The following is an 18,288-nucleotide window of genomic DNA, read 5'->3' on the forward strand; positions in this document are numbered from 1 at the left end:
AAAGGAGATGCTACTTTGTGAGCAGAAGTTCTGAAAGCAACCTTGGCCTTCTCCCACACAAATTAAGGATGTATTACATGCTTCTCACATATCTGGATTAGCCTGGCAGGATGAAAAGGATGAAGGCACTTAATTTCCTTCTTTTGAATCCTAGCAGACCAGTCTAGGACCCTCCTGGGAAGTCCACATCTCTTTAATGCTCAAAAGTAGGGTGGTAGAGTAGAATTAAGATTTGATTGGAAACTTGGTTTTCTCAAATTCAAGAGGCTCGAGTCCAAAGCTCATTTTGCCTTTAACCAGATTATCCCTTTACCCTAGGTGCTTGGGGTATGGAATATAGGAGGTAGAAGGATTGAGGTTGAGGTAGACACTAAAGAATGACACAAGGGGAGGAGGACGGTGATGAATTCTGTCACCGTGTGTTTTCTACGGTTCATAGACAGTAATGCGGAAGACAAAGGTGCGCGCCGACAACTGAGCTCAAGATGGAGGCGCGCGCCGAAGAAAAAGACTGTTTTTAGGGGCTGCGACGGTGGGTTTTTGTTGGGGAGCCCCCCCCTTTACTTAATACATATCGCGGCGGCGTTGTGGGGGGTTTGGGGGGTTGTAACCCCCCACATTTTAGTGAAAACGTAACTTTTTCCCTAAAAACAGGGAAAAAGTTAAGTTTTCAGTAAAATGTGGAGGGTTACAACCCCCCAAACCCCCCACAACGCGGCGCGATCTGTATTAAGTAAAATGGGGGGGTTCCCCCCCACACCCTCCATCGTAGCCCCTAAAAGCAGTCTTTTTCTTCAGCGCGCACTTCCGCGCTGCGCTCAGTTGTCTGCTCGCGCCTTTGTCACGGCGCGCTTTTGACCTGACCCCGTTTTCTACTAGATACCACAAGTTGGTGACTTCCATGGGCAGAGTGTGGGGTAGTGGTTAAAGCTACAGCCTCAGCATCCCGAGGCTGTGGGCTCAAACCCACACTGCTCCTTATGACCCTGGGCAAGCCACTTAAACCCCCATTGCCCCCGGGTGTAGATTGCGAGCCCACCAGGTCAGAGAGGGGAAAATGCTTGAGTCCCTGAATAAATTCGCGTAAACCATTCTGAAAATCGAATCAATCAATCAATCACAGGATGGTAAAAGTTCACCTTTTAATGCATCTTGATAATTTCTGCCCTGATTCTTTCTGAGGAGATAAGGGGTGGCTGATTATACAGTACATGGGAACTGCAAGATGGTGCCCATTATATTCTATAGGTGCCTTAACATTTAGCATGCACTACATCAGCTTGTGCGTGCTAAATCGGTTAGCGCACCTTAGTAAAAGGACCCCAAAATGTTCTACCTTACAGAATAGTGTGTAGCACACTTGCATGCGTAAATGACACATAAGGTGCCACTTGTGCACAAGACTCACGCAATCGCATTTGCCCAGCTGCACAATTGCATCCTGTGGTTTTCCTCAGTTGTTTGTATTTGTCAGTGTTTCCCTAAAACGAAATCCTGCCGTCCATTCTACTATAACTGCTTATAAATCCAGTCATTCAGACAGAGCTTTACTATCCCGCTTCGGAGTCTGACCTCCCTCCAACTCTTCCGAAAACATTTAAAAACATGGCTTTTCTCTAAAATGTAACGACCTCTCCCTCTTCGATAAACTAAGTCTCTCTAAACTTCTCTGTACCAAGTTCTTCTACTTCTCTTTGGAGTTCCTTTCTATATCAATTCCTGTAAACCGTGCCGAGCTCTACTTCTGTGGAGATGATGCGGTATACAAACTTAAGGTTTAGTTTAGTTTAGTAAGGTGAGAAAAGAGAGTATGTATTAATTAGCTTACGGAAGTCTAGGATGTTAGAACAGAAAGCGAATAAATGTGATGGGGATATAGAGATGCTTCTTTAGCAATACAATTTACTAATCTTCATGGATCCAAGCACATTTGAATTAGCAGTTTTGGTGTTTTTAAGTTCAATTTATTTGATATACCACAAAATACAAACAGGAGTTTAGGCTACGCGGCTTACAATAAATCAAGGGGGTGGAAATAATTTCTAAAAATAGAAAAATAATAATAAAAAAAAACCCAAGTACATACACAAAAGACATAACATGACCAACAAAACACAAAAGGGTTAGAAGTTTTTTTTTATTCGAAGGAAAAAGATGGGAAGGGAAATTTAAATTCTGTATATCCAATTCTATGCAGATTACAAATTATTCAGCTACACAAACATTTTCCCTAACTGTCCCAGCGGGCTCCCACTCTAATTAATGTGCCTGGGGCCATGGGGATTAAGTGACTTGCTCAGGGTCACAAGGAGCAATGCAGGATTCAAACCCACAATCTCATGGTGCTGAGGCTATAGCTCTAACCACTGCACCACCTATTCCCTAAAACACATAAGGGAAACGCGAGTTAGATAGAACAATTCTAAACCTTAGCTATGAGATTCATGATGTGGTGGATCCAAATGCCAAATTAAAAAGATATGTTTCCACAACAGCAGGGACAATGTATCAGCCAGAGTCAGAAAAAACGTTGGATAGCAAAAAAAGACTGACTCACTCAGTAAAGCCAACAATTGAGAAGGACAAGCGCCACTATCTCAAAGCTCAGAGACTTGTAACTCTGAAGAGGGGAAAATAATCCTCTCTTAGAAAAAGAGTTTTACATCCAATCATAGCTAGAAATGTAGTGAGGGCAAGTCCAACTCAAGAAGGCAACTATTTGAAATGCTTTCAATGATAATGTATAAGTTGATTCATTTTTGAAAAAAATGCAATAGGAGATTGCATTCAGGTTGTACAGAAAGTGAACTTATCTTGTAAGCATAAAGCTATACTCAGGGTCCCGACGCGGCCCCGTTTCGGCGTCTGCTTCAGGAGACCCCGCCACACACACAAAATGCTTGCAAAAGAATCACACTGATAAAGGAGTTCAAACTGTGGTCTGAAATACAAAAACCAAAAAGAAATGCTACAGATACAGACGCAGACACTCAAAAAGCTACTGAACCTGTGCAAGTTTCATAAAAATTAACAGCTGAAACGCATGAGAGGCACACCTGGTTGTGTTGTACGTTTGCTTTTGACAGTTACATCACGTCAGTTACATCACGACAGTTACATCACGTCAGTGCGCACGGGGCCCCCCTCCCCCTCCTGCTTTTATATTTCGGAGCGGGAGTCGGCGTTCCTTGTTGCACAGAATTTTTCTATTGTTTGACTGGTATGTATGATTTATGTGCCTCTCATGCGTTTCAGCTGTTAATTTTTATGAAACTTGCACAGGTTCAGTAGCTTTTTGAGTGTCTGCGTCTGTATCTGTAGCATTTCATTTTGTTTTTTGTTTTTTGTATTTCAGACCACAGTTTGAACTCCTTTATCAGTGTGATTCTTTTGCAAGCATTTTGTGTGTGTGGCGGGGTCTCCTGAAGCAGACGCCGAAACGGGGCCGCGTCGGGACCCTGAGTATAGCTTTATGCTTACAAGATAAGTTCACTTTCTGTACAACCTGAATGCAATCTCCTATTGTATTTTTTTCAAAAATGAATCAACTTATACATTATCATTGAAAGCATTTCAAATAGTTGCCTTCTTGAGTTGGACTTGCCCTCACTACATTTCTAGCTATGATTGGATGTAAAACTCTTTTTCTAAGAGAGGATTATTTTCCCCTCTTCAGAGTTACAAGTCTCTGAGCTTTGAGATAGTGACGCTTGTCCTTCTCAATTGTTGGCTTTACTGAGTGAGTCAGTCTTTTTTTGCTAAATTAAAAAGATAGGCTTTTAATTGAGATTTAAAGTTCTTACAGAATTGTTCGGTCCTAAGGTACAATTGAAGGAATTCCTTTGAATGTCTAAGAATATGTGCCTGAAAGAGGGAATAGTTAGAAGGAGTTGCTGAGTTGAACAAAGTGACCTATGAGGAAAATAAGGAGCAAGGAAACTGGATAGGAATAAAGGAAGACCAGAGGACTGGATCTGAAAAGAGAGGACATTGAATTTATAAGAAATTCTATAGAATATCGGAAGTATGTGTTCAGACTTATAAAGAGGAGTAATGTGCCTTTTACCAGCTGGCTTGCCCCTGGCGCAGTCACATAGGCAAAATGCAGCCACATCGGCGGCGGCCAAAAAAGCAAATAGGATGCTAGGAATTATTTTAAAAAAGGGATGGTTAACAAGATTAAGAATGTTATAATGCCCCTGTATCGCTCCATGGTGTGACCTCAGTATTGCGTTCAATTCGGGTCTCCTTATCTCAAGAAAGATAGTGGCGCTAGAAAATGTTCATAAAAGAACGACCAAGATGATAAAGAGGATGGAATTTCTCTCATATGAGGAAAAACTAAAATGGTTAGGGCTCTTCAGCTTGGAAAAGAGACGGCCGAGGGGAAATATGATTGAAGTCTACAAAATCCCGAGTGGAGTAGAACGGGTACAAGTGGATCGATTTTTCACTCCGTCAAAAATTACAAAGACTAGGGGGACACTCGATGAAGTTACAGGGAAATACTTTTAAAATCAATAGGAGGACATATTTTTTTCGCTCAGAGAATAATTAAGTTCTGGAACGCGTTGCCAGAGGATGTGGTAAGAGTGGATAGTGTAGCTGGTTTTAAGAAAGGTTTGGACAAGTTCCTGGAGGAAAAGTCCTTAGTCTGTTATTGAGAAAGATACAGGTGAAGCCACTGCTTGCCCTGTATCAGTAGCATGGAATATTGCTATACCTTGGGTTTTGGCCAGGTACTAGTGACCTAGATTGGCCACCATGAGAACGGGCTACTGGGCTTGATGGACCATTGGTCTGATCCAGTATGGCTATTCACATGTACCTTAATGAAGACTTTAATATTTGGATTCTGTTTGGTCTGCTTCTTTGTTTTCCCCTGCGTGTAAATTTAGGCACAGGATCTGCACCTAAAATTAACACAAGGTGCCAAAAAAACTGAAGGTCATGTTCAGGTCGGAGGCATTCTTTAAATTTCTGCATGCCAATTGCTGTGCCTGAAATTAGGCATGGGTCCCTGGCCAAAGTGCTATTCTGTAAACTATACCTAGCTTTTGGCGCGGTTTATAGAATATCAGCGTGCTGAGAGTAGAGTCGGTGCAACGGTTGGCCACCAGGATGGTCTCAGGGCTCAAGGATCTATCGTACGAGGAAAGGGTGAAAAATATGCGGCTGTTCTCACTCGAGGAACATAGGGAGAGAGGAGACATGATCGAGACGTTTAAGTATATTACCGGCCGTATCTTTCTCAAAGGACCCTCAGCCACAAGAAGGCATCCGCTCAAACTCAGGGGCGGGAAATTTCATGGCGACACCAGGAAATATTTCTTCACCGAGAGAGTGGTTGATCCTTGGAACGAGCTCCCGATTCAGGTGATCGAGGCAAACAGCGTGCAAGAATTTAAGAGCAAATGGGATGCCCAAGTGGGATCCCTTAGAGGGTTAAGCCAAGGGAACCTGTCACCAGGAGTGGGATCCCTAGGATAGTAGACTTGGGTGGTGGGTCAGTAGTGTGGGCAGACCTGATGGGCTATGGCCCTTTTCTGCCGTCATCTTCTATGTTTCTATTTTTCAGCACCGATTTTGTAGGCACCATATATACAGTAGAATTTATCCCTAAACCCTTTTTTAATTGCCATATCATTATGGTTTTATGTTTGCTGTACCATCGTCTGATGTAGGGGTGGGGAGAAGGCCAAATCACATTAATGTACTGAAAGACATTTGGTTATCAAGACTGCAAAAGTTAGGTTGTCTTTAAAGGCTGGCATGCTTCACTAGAATGTGTACTTGATCTTAAAAAAAATAGATCAGTTCTGTGCCGCTGAAAAGTTCTCAGCCTAACCAACAAACAGTGGCTTAGTAAAGGGGGTGGTAGGGGTGCTGGCACCTCTCTGCCCTGCCCCAACATGTTTGCGCCACCCCCATACCTCTGTATTATCTTCGCTAGCGCAGGCAATTTCTGTTGCTCATGCCGGCCTGGTTCCCCTCTGAATCGCTTCCGGATCATGGGACCAGGAAGTGACGTCAGAGGGTACTCCAATGCTGACGCGAGGAGCATGCTGCCGAAGCCACTCGCGCTGGTGAAGATTTAGAGGTACGGGGGGAGGGCAAACACGAGTGTGGAATGGGGGGCAGGAAGGAGTGGGGGGGGGGCGTAGAAAAAGTAGAGGTCTGGAGAGGAGGGCATGGAGGAGGAGGGGGATGTCACCGCCTCGGGCACCTCCTCCCCTTGCTATCCTCCTGCCAACAAAGTTGGGGCAGTCTCCATCAAGGACTATGCACTTTTACAAAGGTGCGCTAAGCATTTTTAGCGCGCGCCAAACGCTAATGTGTCCATATACTAACATGCACGCGTTAGCGTTTAGCGCATGGTTAGCGTGCGCTAATATTTAGCATGCCCTAAAACGCTTAGCGCACCTTTGGTAAAAGGAGCCCCTCGTCCAGTGATTTTCTACTTTTTTCATTCCGTTGGAAAATTACAGAACCTGCTGTACACTGCCTTGGGTGAATGTCTTCATAATAATCCCGGTAAATAGATGACAGCTCTAGGCTATTTTGCAAGCCTTCGTTTGCTTGCTAATATATTAAGAACGTTGCGGATTGTGCAAGATGTGGTGACTTGTTGGACAGGGGCAGAGCTACGATCATATTTTGTGTTCTTTGCACTGGTTGACAGTATCCAGGTGCATCGTGTTCAATGAAGTGCCTCAATACCTTAACACTGTATAAGATTTATGGGCCACTTAAAAACCTTCTATCTGAAGGGACTCGTAAATAGCTTATGCCACTGGTATGATTGTTTCATCTGGCTGAAACAGCAGAGGGCCTTTTTGGTGGCAACGCTGATGGATTGGAATAAGTTACCATAGATTTAAGGAAATGGAAAACATGTGAAGCATTTAAACCCTCCCCTCCCCCCCCACTGAAAAATCACTTTTTATTTAGGTGTGCAGATCAGTGGTGGCGGTAAGACTGTGTAGCAGCTTGGGCGAGAGCGTGTTACAGAACCCACACATATACAGTCATTTAGAGAAGGGAAAGAACTAAAAATTATGTAAAGCTTGGTCAGTTCATAGACCAAATAAAGTAAGGACAAAAGTCTCTTTAAGTTAGGGTTACTAGATTTTGTGGAGCCAAAAACCGGACATGTGGCCCCACCCCCAGTTCTATCCTGGCCCTGCCCCCACCCAAACCTCTTCTCCTCTCATTCCTTGAACTTGGGGCCGCATCTGGAGGGCCTCCGACCATGCACGGATGTGATGTGATGACATTGTGCACATGTAGGGTTACCAGACATCCGGACCCCCGGACATGTCCTGGGGTCCGGACGGCTTTTCAAAACCCGGCACTTTGTCAAAAAATCAAGAGACGCAGATTGCATGACTATTTTGTCTTCTTCAAAATCTCGCCAGTCTTAACCACCAAGAAGCTATTCCAACTTCTCTATGCGATCTAACTACTACTCAAGACAGAAATATTGTCAGTCTTCTGTGCCTACTTGTTCAGTGACCCAGAGGCACCCTAAACAATAGAGGCAGCAGAAAACCTCTGCACCAACTCGGCCTATGCAACAGTAGTCCTTTTGACTTACTCTAGAGAGCATGGCCAGTATACGAGGGGGTGCTGAAAAATTCTTAGACCAACCAAAAAGGAAATGACGTGAAGCCTTGAAACTTACAAGTTATTCCACATATTTCTTCCTTAAGTTCCGCACACTTGGCAAATCATGTCTGAAGTTTCTATAACCCTTCCAAAAAATAATCTGATGTCTGGTCACGACCCTTAACTATCCCCTCATCCCACAATAACACCTCGCCCACCCCTGCTCCTCTCCTCCTTCACTAGACCTTCCCTTTTTTCCCTACTCTCTACATCCTTTGTCTAGTTCGATCAAAGCTGCAATTCTGATAAATTGTTGTAAATTGTTGTAAATCTGCTTGTCAATGCAGATCATTTTCTAATTGATGTAAACCGCCTAGAACTCGCTGGGTATGGCGGTATATAAGAATAAAATTATTATTATTATTATTAAATATTGCTCCGCTGCTGCAATCACCTCTGAATCACTCGAAAATTGTCACCCTTCCAAATTCTATTTTTAAGGTTTGGAAACAGAAAATAGCCAGATGGAGCAAGATCTGGCGAGTAGGGTGGATGGTCTATGCACTTGAAACCCCACCTGAGTCAAAACATCCGTCGTTTAGCCAGCCTTGTGAGCAGGTGCACTGTCATGCAAAAAAGAGAACTCCTTTCCATAGCTTCCCTCTCCTTTTTTTCTTTCAATGCCTCCTTTAATCAGCACAGCAAGTTACAGTGGTATTCTGCATGAACTGTTTGACCCGTTGGAAGTTAGTCATTACAACACCTTCCTGATCCCAAAACACTGTGGCCATGACCTTTTCTGCTGACTCTTGGGTCTTGAATTTCCTTGACCTTGGAGAACCTGAGTGCCACCATTGCATGGACTGTGGTTTTGTCTCAGGATCATAGTGGTGTAACCATGTTTCATCAACAGTACCTAGTCATTCCAAAAAGTTGGAGGGTTTTGTTGGTTTTTGTGTTTTTTTTATTATTTATTTATACAGTTTTAAAATTTTAACAAGCATACCATCTTGTACAGAAAAGTACAATCAAGAAAACATATCTTTGATTATTCTCAAAATGAAAATAAACCAAAATTACATAAAAAGTAGTAATTCCAACTTAATCATACACTAGTCCTCAATAATGGATCCAAAATTCAGGAATTAGGAGTGAATTTAGTACAATAACAAAATTAACCAAAACACGTCATCTGTGCTGAAAGAGAGCTTAATAATTAAGACACCGATGTTACTCTTTTTCAAGGCGCTTCATGGAGAGGAAAGCAGTCAAATGAGACGGTTCAAAGAAAATATATTTGAGGGAATTATACCTTATTACACACTTACAAGGGTATCTAAGAAAAAATAATCCCCCCATCTGGGTCACACCTGGTTTTAACAATAAAAATTCCCTCCTTCTTTTCTGAGTTTCTCTCGAAACATCAGGAAAAACTTGAATATGGAAGCCAAGGAAATCTCTGGATCTATTTTTAAAAAAAAGTTTAAGAATCCAATCTCTGTCTGGAGCCAAAGCTACAGTCAGTAAGAGAGTGGCTGGACTAGCCACCTCTCTATCAGATTGTTCCAATAAAGCGGTAACATCCAAAAGATTTTCCTGTGGACTACCATCGTCATCTATTTTTTGAGAATCCTGATTTTTATTGGTAGGCAAATAATACACTCTTGACAATGGTGGCAATGAACTCTCAGGAATTTTTAAATTTTCCAGAAAGTACCGTTTTATCATTTCTCCTGGAGGAATTGAGGCAACCTTTGGAAAATTAATCAAACGTAAATTGTTAAACCGACTATTGTTTTCAAGTGCTTCTAATTTTCTTCTCAAATTAAGATTATCTTTCACAATCAAGTCTTGGTTGCTCTTAAACATTTTTAAATCCTTCTTTTCTTCTTGTATCTCAGTTTTTATAACTACAATGTCCTGTTTCACATTTTTAATTTCTTCCTTCTGAAATTCTATTTCTTTTTCCAAATTCTTTATCTGAGGATTGAGGGAATTACCCAGACTAGAAACTAAGTCCCATAAAGATTCCAGTGTAACCTCTGGAGGTCGGATAGGGGTAAAGGAAAATATTTGTGCATTGTTAGTTAGTTCATCCGATTGTTTTACCTCCCCTGTGCCTTGTAAACCCTTAAGCACAGTTGTCCCGGTCGCTGGTTCTTTTACAAGGAGAAGTTCCCCTTGTGCTGTTCCCTGTAGCGAGCCCTCCGCTTCACTGGCCTCTCGAGATGAAAACTCTGCCTCTTCGGACAAGCTCTCATCCCTTGGAGAGCTGGCTCCCAGCAGCAGTGGCTGTAAGGGAGGCGTCCTGACATCGGGGCTCAGCGTGACGTCCAGCCCAGGGGTATCCGCCGAGACACTCCCATCAGCCGGCGCTCCCAACGGGCGATTCCCCAAACGGCTCGACTCACTTTGGAGACGCCGGAAAATGTCGTCGACTGTTAGAACTGCAGTGCTCGAGCGCTGGGAGGTTCCACCAACGCTCCTGCCTCTTCTCTTCGGCATTTTCGGTAAGTTAGGAAAGACACTCTCTAGCGTCTTGTCAGCAGCAGATAGCGGCAGCCATCTTGGATCGGAAAGTTGTTGGTTTTTTTTTATGGAAACCAGTATATAGAAAGTTTATTATTTGGAATTTTTTTTAAAAAAATACCTTTATTGCATTTCCAAACTATCAACAGTGTATTTACAATTATGTGTACATATAATAAATCCAGATAAAACACTTTCAACTTCCAATGAACCTTGAGCAATCATTTTTACCCTTCCGTCCTCCCACCCAAATGACTAAATATTGATTCCATCAATAACCTTCCCCATGTTAGCATCTGTAAAAGTCAAAGAAACCCCCCTCCCTCCCTCCCATCCCTTGGATGTGTAAGTTATAATCGTTCAGTTATTATTGATAAAGTTAGTCAATGGACTCCATATTAATTGAAAAAACTTAAAATTTCCCCTATGATCAGTAATCATTTTTTTCCATCTTATAACAAAGACATAGGGCTCCTTTTACAAAGGTGCGCTAGGGCCTTAACGTGTGCAATGGTGCTTGTTAAATTCCCGAGCGCACTAGCCACTATCGCCTCCTTTTTAGGAGGCTGTAGATTTTCAGCTACCGCGCGCTATAGCGCATGGTAATTATGTGCGTGCGCTAAAAACCTAGCACACCTTCGTAAAAGGAGTCCATAGTTAGTGCCACCAAAAATTAAAATTCAAGCGATCAAAGTTCTTCCAATTTGTTGTGATCATTTGAATGACTATCTCAGTCATGATACCTAACAATCTGTTTTTATGTCTATCTATTGGTGGCTTAGGGGATAATAGTGTCCCACAGATTACTCTTTCATAAGATAATGGAATCACTGTCTCCATAATCTAATCTAATCCTTAGGTTTGTATACCGCATCATCTCCACGTTCGTAGAGCTCGACGCGGTTTACAGTAGGAGAAATAGGAAGGAACTACAACAGAGGGTTAGAGGTAGAAGTGTGAAGAAAATTTAGAGGACTTGGGATGCCAAGATAAGAGTTTCTTTGATTCCTAAGTTGGAGGGAGACTTACATTTTTTGAGAAAAGCCAGGTTCATGTTCCCATATTGGCTTCCAAAGGTTGAGTATCAAAGGACAATAGAATAACAGATGATCCAGCATCCCTATATCAAGATGACAGTGCCAGCATCTATTAGATTTTGAACTATCTAGCTTTTTCAATCAAACGGGAGTCCAAAAATTTCTATGTAACAAAAATAACCAAGTTATAGGCATCATTATTGACTCTACACTTTCATTTAATGACCATCTCAACTCTCTGGTAAAAAAAATGTTTTTTTAGTTTCCACATGTTGAGAAAAATGAGATCCTGCTTCCACCAACAACATTTTGCTGTACAATCAATCATTCTTTCCAGGCTGGACTATTGTAACTCCATTTATTTAAGTCTAACCAAGAAAAGTCTTCAAAGACTTCAGCAGATCCAGAATACTACAGCTAGGTTGATCTTCGCAAAAAGTAAATTTGATTATGTTTCCCCGCTTCTGTCAAAACTTCACTGGCTTCCAGTAATTTCTAGGGTTCACTTTAAATGTGCCTGCCTAACATTCAAGATCTTGCATGGCATTCTTCCTCCTCTAATTCCACTATCTTGGAATTCTACGAGACCTGACACTACCAGATCCATCCGAAAAGTTAAACTATTTTTCCCCTCATTAAAAGGCATTATCTATGCTGGAAAATTAGGGAAATCTCTTTTCTTCAAAATCACTGGAATAACTTTCCTGCCCTGCTGCGGAATCTGGGCTCCTTCCAATTATTCCGAAAGCATCTGAAAACTTGGCTGTTCTCAAATATGTAAATTTCGCTACCCTCTTTATAATCACTAATTCTTATTATGTTTTTCCTTCCTTATATTAAAGCTCCTGTAAACTGTGCCGAGCTCTATCTTTATGGAGAGGATGCGGTATATAAACTTAAGGCTTAGTTTAGTTTAGTTTTCAAAACCTGGACAAAGTGCTGGGTTTTGAAAAGCCATCCGGACCCCTGGACATGTCCTCGAAAAGGAGGATATGCCCGTGGAAATCCACACGTCTGGCAATCCTAGGTTTACAGAATCTGTAGCCTGAAATCTTTTGGTGGCTTTCCAGTATTCACGCTACGGCCCTATACATGAAAAAGGTTGGATTACACATCTCTAGGAGTGCCTACCTTCTTTTGGGATCATTTTATAATAATAATAATAATTTTATTTCTTATATACCACTATACCATAAGTTCAAAGCGGTTTACAACAAGTTACATACAATGAGAGTAAGAGATGTTTACAACAAGAAGTAAGAGATGTTTAAGAACATAAGAAGTTGCCCCCGCTGAGTCAGACCAGAGGTCCACCTTGCTCAGCGGTCCGCTCCCGCGGCGGCCCATCAGGCCTAGTGCCTGAACAGTGGTCCCTGATTAATTTTGTAATTTACCTCTAATCCCATCCCTATAATCTACCTTTACTCTTATCTGTACCCCTCAATCCCTTTGTCTTCCAAGTACCTATCCAAAGCTTCTTTGAACCCCTGTAGCGTGCTCCTGTTTATCACATCCTCTGGTAGCGCGTTCCATGTATCTACCACCCTCTGTGTGAAAAAGAACTTCCTGGCGTTTGTTCTAAACCTCTCCCCTTTCAATTTCTCTGAGTGCCCCCTTGTACTTATTGATCCCCTTAATTTGAAAAATCTGTCCCTGTCTATTTTTTCTATGCCCTTCATGATCTTGAAGGTTTCTATCATGTCTCCTCTAACGAGATACATACAATGAGTGTATGAGATGTAAGAGGAACAGGAAAAGTACTTTCTGGGATACAAATTGCAAATGGAAGAGAACCAAGATGGTTTGAATCAAAAGGAAGTATCTAGTCAGAGATTGGGGTACAGGGGAAAACAATTTGGGTGGAATACCTTTACAAATGGGAAGAAGGATGAGTTAATCTAAAATCGAGAGAATTGGGGAATGGGATGAGGATAGCTGAGGGGGATTGGGCAAGAATTGGGAATTAGAATTAGTTAAAGAGACGATTGTGATTTTATACAGACACATATGTGCATAAGTTGCCTTTTTAAACACCGGTAGGTGCAATATCTGCTCCTTTGTGCCTTGAGAACTTAGATGCCCCTGTCGCGGAATCACCCCACACGTGGATTCTTCTGTGCACATAAATCTTGTAGTCACCTTAAATGGTCATTGCTTGCTCACATAAGGTTTGCTTTCATTACCTAGTTGTGCCTTACGAGATCACAGTTTACACCAGCGACATTTTCGGAGCTGGGACAGACGCCGATGTCTTCATGGTCCTGTACGGAGGAGATGGGGTGTGCACGCAGCAAAAATCACTCTGTGTCAACAAAAGGGAGCGTCGCATGTACTTCGAAAGAAACTCCGTGGATCAGTTCATCGTAGAGGTAAAAATTCAGCAATATTGCTTGTAGAGTTGATCGTTATATTTCTTTATGTTATTTTCCAAATTTTTTTCCCACTCAATCTAATATCCTTGGTGGATGTTTTATTGTCCTCTGGAAGCTGCGCACTATTAGGAAATATTTTGATTTTAGAATAATAATAATAATAATAACTTTATTCTTCTATAAGGCCATATTCGAACGACTTCTAGGCGGTTCACACTAGAGGTCTGCATGGGAACGGGGATCGCGGGAATCCCGCGGGTCCCGCAGGAATCCCCCCTAACCCACGGGACTCCCACGGGGACCCCCCTCTAACCAACGGGACTCCCACGGGGATGGAAGGCTTTGGAAGTAGGGTTCGTCCATATAGTATAATGGACACGTCAGCCTTAGTAAAAGAGGGGGTTTATAAGTTAATTACCTGAACAGAAAACAAAAAAAGGTTCCACCAAAGAGATTCCACAAGGAAAACAGCAGCGCAAACACAAAAGAAACTGTGAAATTCCTGTCAGAAGAAATTGCTGCTTTTTATGGGGACGGGCGGGGATGGAGGTAATTCCTTGTGGGGATGGGTGGGGAAGGAGAGGATCCTGGCGGGGACGGGTGGGGATGGGTGGGATTTCTGTCCCCGTGCAACTCTCTAGTTCACACCGAAGAATAGCTGGACAATCAGCAAATTACAATATGCAGATTATTAGAAATACAACATTATACGCAAGAGTGGACATATTAGAAGTATTAGATTTAGTTTTAGTGTAACTTCCGTTTAGGCGATAAATCTATCAAACAATGCAATCCTGGTCCAATCTTCAATCCTTTCAATATTGGATTATTGTAATGCTATTTATTTGGGATTGTATAAAATAACCACTAGCCGATTAAAAATCATACAAAATACAGCTATTCGTTTGATTTTTAATTTGAAAAAACACGATCATATCAGTGTATATTATCAAAAGCTTCACTGGCTTCCGTTTGAGGCTAGAGTGTTATTTCAAGTTTCAAGTTTAATTAATTTTAATATACCGACCATTGACGTGCACCGGCCGGTTTACAATACTAAAAATGAAAGGTTAAAATAAATTTTTGTAGGGGGTGGAAATGTGAACATTAAATAGAGAAATTACAAATACGAGCATGAGCTTGAGGGGAAAAGGGGGGGGGGGAAAGTTAATAATTACATCATTAAAAACAAATTAATTAAAGGGAAGGTGGGGGAGGATAAAACACCAGGAATGGGGATCGCTTCTTAAATTTGGATGCATTTGTTTTAAAGTTTTATTTGGCTTAGCACCGGCTTACCTTGTTTCTCATTCTAGTTTTTTTATTTTTAAGAAAAATATCTGTAGATCTGGTTGGTTTTATTTTCCTTCAGCAAATGCATGTCGTTACAAAAAAATTTTAGATAGGACCTTAGCATTCCAAGCAAGATTAATTAATTCATGTTTAAATCTTCTTGTTTCTCCATTTCTTACTTACTATTAATTTTGAAAAGATCTTAAAACCTATTTACTTTAGAAAGTTGGTCCTTGATCTGGCAGCTGGGCTTCAACGCCAAGAAATGTAAGGTCATGCATCTCGGAAATGGAAATCCTTGCAGAACTTACACCCTGAATGGAGAAACTTTAGCAAGGACTACGGCAGAACGAGACTTAGGAGTAATCATCAGTGCTGACATGAAAGCAGCCACTCAAGTGGAGAAGGCTTCATCTAAAGCACGGCAAATGATAGGCTGTATCAAGAGAAGCTTCGTCAACAGGAAACCTGAAGTCATGATGCCACTGTACAGAGCCATGGTGAGACCGCATCTGGAATACTGTGTTCAATTCTGGAGGCCACATTACCGTAAGGATGTGCTCAGAGTTGAATCGGTTCAGCGGATGGCCACCAGGATGGTCTCGGGGCTAAAGGGTCTCCCGTACGAAGAAAGACTGAGCAAATTGCAGCTCTACACTCTCGAGGAGCGTAGGGAGAGGGGAGACATGATTGAGACATTTAAGTACATCACGGGACGGGTAGAGGTGGAAGATGATATCTTTCTTCTCAGGGGACCCTCGACCACAAGAGGACATCCGCTCAAGCTCAGGGGAGGGAAGTTTCGTGGAGACACCAGGAAATACTTCTTCACGGAGAGAGTGATTGAGCATTGGAACGAGCTTCCAGTGCAGGTGGTCGAGGCACGCAGCATCTCAGACTTCAAGAACAAATGGGATACCTATGTGGGATCCCTACGAGGTCATGCCAAGGGATAGGGTCACTCGGACTGAATGAGCGGGTCAGTAGAGTGACAGTATAATTACAAGGGATAGGGTCACTAGGACTGAATGAGCGGGTCAGTAGAGTGACAGTATAATTACAATTATTCTTTAGGGGGTCAGTAGATTTAAGAGGGTGGGTAAATAGTGTGGGCAGACTTGATGGGCTATGGCCCTTATCTGCCGTCATCTTTCTATGTTTCTATGTTTCTATGTTTCTATTTATTTAAGCAATATAATATACATTATTGCTTTTCATATTATCATGTAGTTATAATGTACTTTTTATCTTTTTATCTGTACTTATTTTAGTCAATATTATGTTATCCTTATTCATTAGTTTTAATGTTTGTATTAGTTACTCTGATTTTATAATGTATGATGTTATTATTATATTGCAGGGCTGCCCAAGTCCGGTCCTCGAGATCTACTGGCAGGCCAGGTTTTCAGGATATCCACAATGAATATGCATGAGAGAGATTGGCCTGCACTGCCTTCTTGGTATGCAAATCTCTCTCATGCATAGTCATTGTGGATATCCTGAAAACCTGGCCTGCCAGTAGATCTCGAGGACCGGACTTGGGCAGCACTGTTATATTGTATGCTGAGTACCTAATTGTGTAAACCGCTATGAACTGCTGGTTAGGTGGTATATAAAAATAAATTATTATTATTACAACATACATGAGTCTGATTTGCCCACAACAGTTATATCTACTGCAATTATTATATGAAAAGACATCAGTATCGATTACCAGACTGAAATGCCTATTTACTGAATCTTTCAAAGCAAAAACTAGCACTATACATTATCTATAAGGGGCACTCCAGGATGAGCGACCTGTATAGAATAGCGCATAGGGCTGACCTCCACACACTTAGGGCTCCTTTTACTGAGCTGCGCTAGCGTTTTTAGTGAATGCTGCATTGCCACGTGTGCTAGACGCTAACGCCAGCACTGAGCTGGCGTTAATTCTTGGCATGTAGCGCAGGGTTAGCGCACGCGGCAATGCAGCGCGCGCTAAAAACGCTAGCGCACCTTGGTAAAAGGAGCCCTTAAAAGTTGAGCGCCAATATCTCTGCCAGCAGAAACCCAGTGATGCTTTGGCACCTTAGTGGCGCTATTCTATTACAATGCACTCAAATTTGGGGCATAGAAACATAGAAAGATGACGGCAGAAAAGGGCTACAGCCCACCAAGTCTGCCCACTCTACTGACCCACCCCATTAAGTCTGAGTGCTAATGACCCAGCTCCTTAACTCGACCCTCGCAGGGATCCCACGTGGATGTCCCATTTATTCTTAAAGTCGAGCACGCTGGTGGCCCTGATCACCTGCACCGGAAGTTTGTTCCAGTGATCCACCACCCTTTCTGTGAAGAAATACTTCCTGGTGTCACCACTAAATTTCCCTCCTCTGAGTTTGAGAGGGTGCCCCCTTGTGACCGAGGGTCCCTTGGGAAAAAATATGTCATTTTCCACCTCGACACGACCTGTGACGTACTTAAATGTCTCTATCATGTCACCCCTTTCCCTGCGCTCTTCTAGAGTATAGAGCTGCAATTTGCCCAGTCTTTCTTCGTATGAGAGACCCTTGAGTCCGGAGACCATCCTAGTGGCCATCCGCTGGACTGACTCAGCTCGAAGCACATCTTTACGATAATGTGGCCTCCAGAATTGCACACAGTATTCCAGATGAAGTCTCACCATGGTTCTGTAAAGTGGCATTATGACTTCAGGTTTGCGGCTAATGAAGCTTCTATTGATACATCCCATCATTTGCCTTGCCTTGGATGAGGCCTTCTCTACTTGTTTGGCAGCCTTCATGTCTGCATTGATGATTACTCCCAAGTCCCGTTCTTCTGAAGTCCTAGCTAGTGTTTCTCCATTCAAGGTGTATGTTCTGCATGGATTTCTGCTGCCGAGATGCATGACCTTACACTTCTTAGCATTGAAGCCCAGCTGCCATGTCGAGGACCAGTTTTCCAACGTGATCAGATCCTGCGTCATACTATCCTTGAGATTGCTTTCACTTACTGTATTACACAGTTTGGCATCGTCGGCAAACAGTGCTACTTTACCCTGAAGCCCTCGGGTCAAGTCCCTTATGAATATGTTGAAAAGGGATGGTCCCAGGACTGAGCCCTGCGGCACTCCGCTGGTCACCTCTGAAGTCTCAGAGAGGGTGCCGTTGACCATCACCCTCTGAAGTCTTCCACTCAGCCAATCATTGACCCATGCATTTAGTTTCTCACCTAACCCCATCGATTTCATCTTGTTTAATAGTCTACGGTGTAGGACACTGTCAAAAGCTTTACTGAAATCCAAGTACACTATGTCCAGAGACTCTCCCTGTCACCCAATCAAAGAAGCTGATAAGATTGGATTGGCATGACCTGCCCCTAGTGAATCCATGTTGACAGGGATCCCTTAGATTCCCCTCATCCAATATCGTGTCTAATTTACCTTTAAGTAGAGTTTCCATGAGTTT

General features: G+C 42.4%; 1 protein-coding gene across 1 annotated transcript in view; it reads left to right on the plus strand.

Moving 5' to 3' along the window:
• The window catches only part of LOXHD1 (lipoxygenase homology domains 1), a 485,723-nt gene that overhangs the window by 277,610 nt on the left and 189,825 nt on the right, over nucleotides 1-18,288 (plus strand). The window contains exon 31 of the mRNA XM_033935008.1: nucleotides 13,362-13,543. Coding sequence (XP_033790899.1) covers nucleotides 13,362-13,543 — 182 coding nt within the window. The remainder of the gene's footprint in view (nucleotides 1-13,361; nucleotides 13,544-18,288) is intronic.

This window comes from Geotrypetes seraphini, chromosome 1 (assembly GCF_902459505.1).
Source record: "Geotrypetes seraphini chromosome 1, aGeoSer1.1, whole genome shotgun sequence".
Classification (NCBI taxonomy): Eukaryota; Metazoa; Chordata; class Amphibia; order Gymnophiona; family Dermophiidae; genus Geotrypetes; species Geotrypetes seraphini.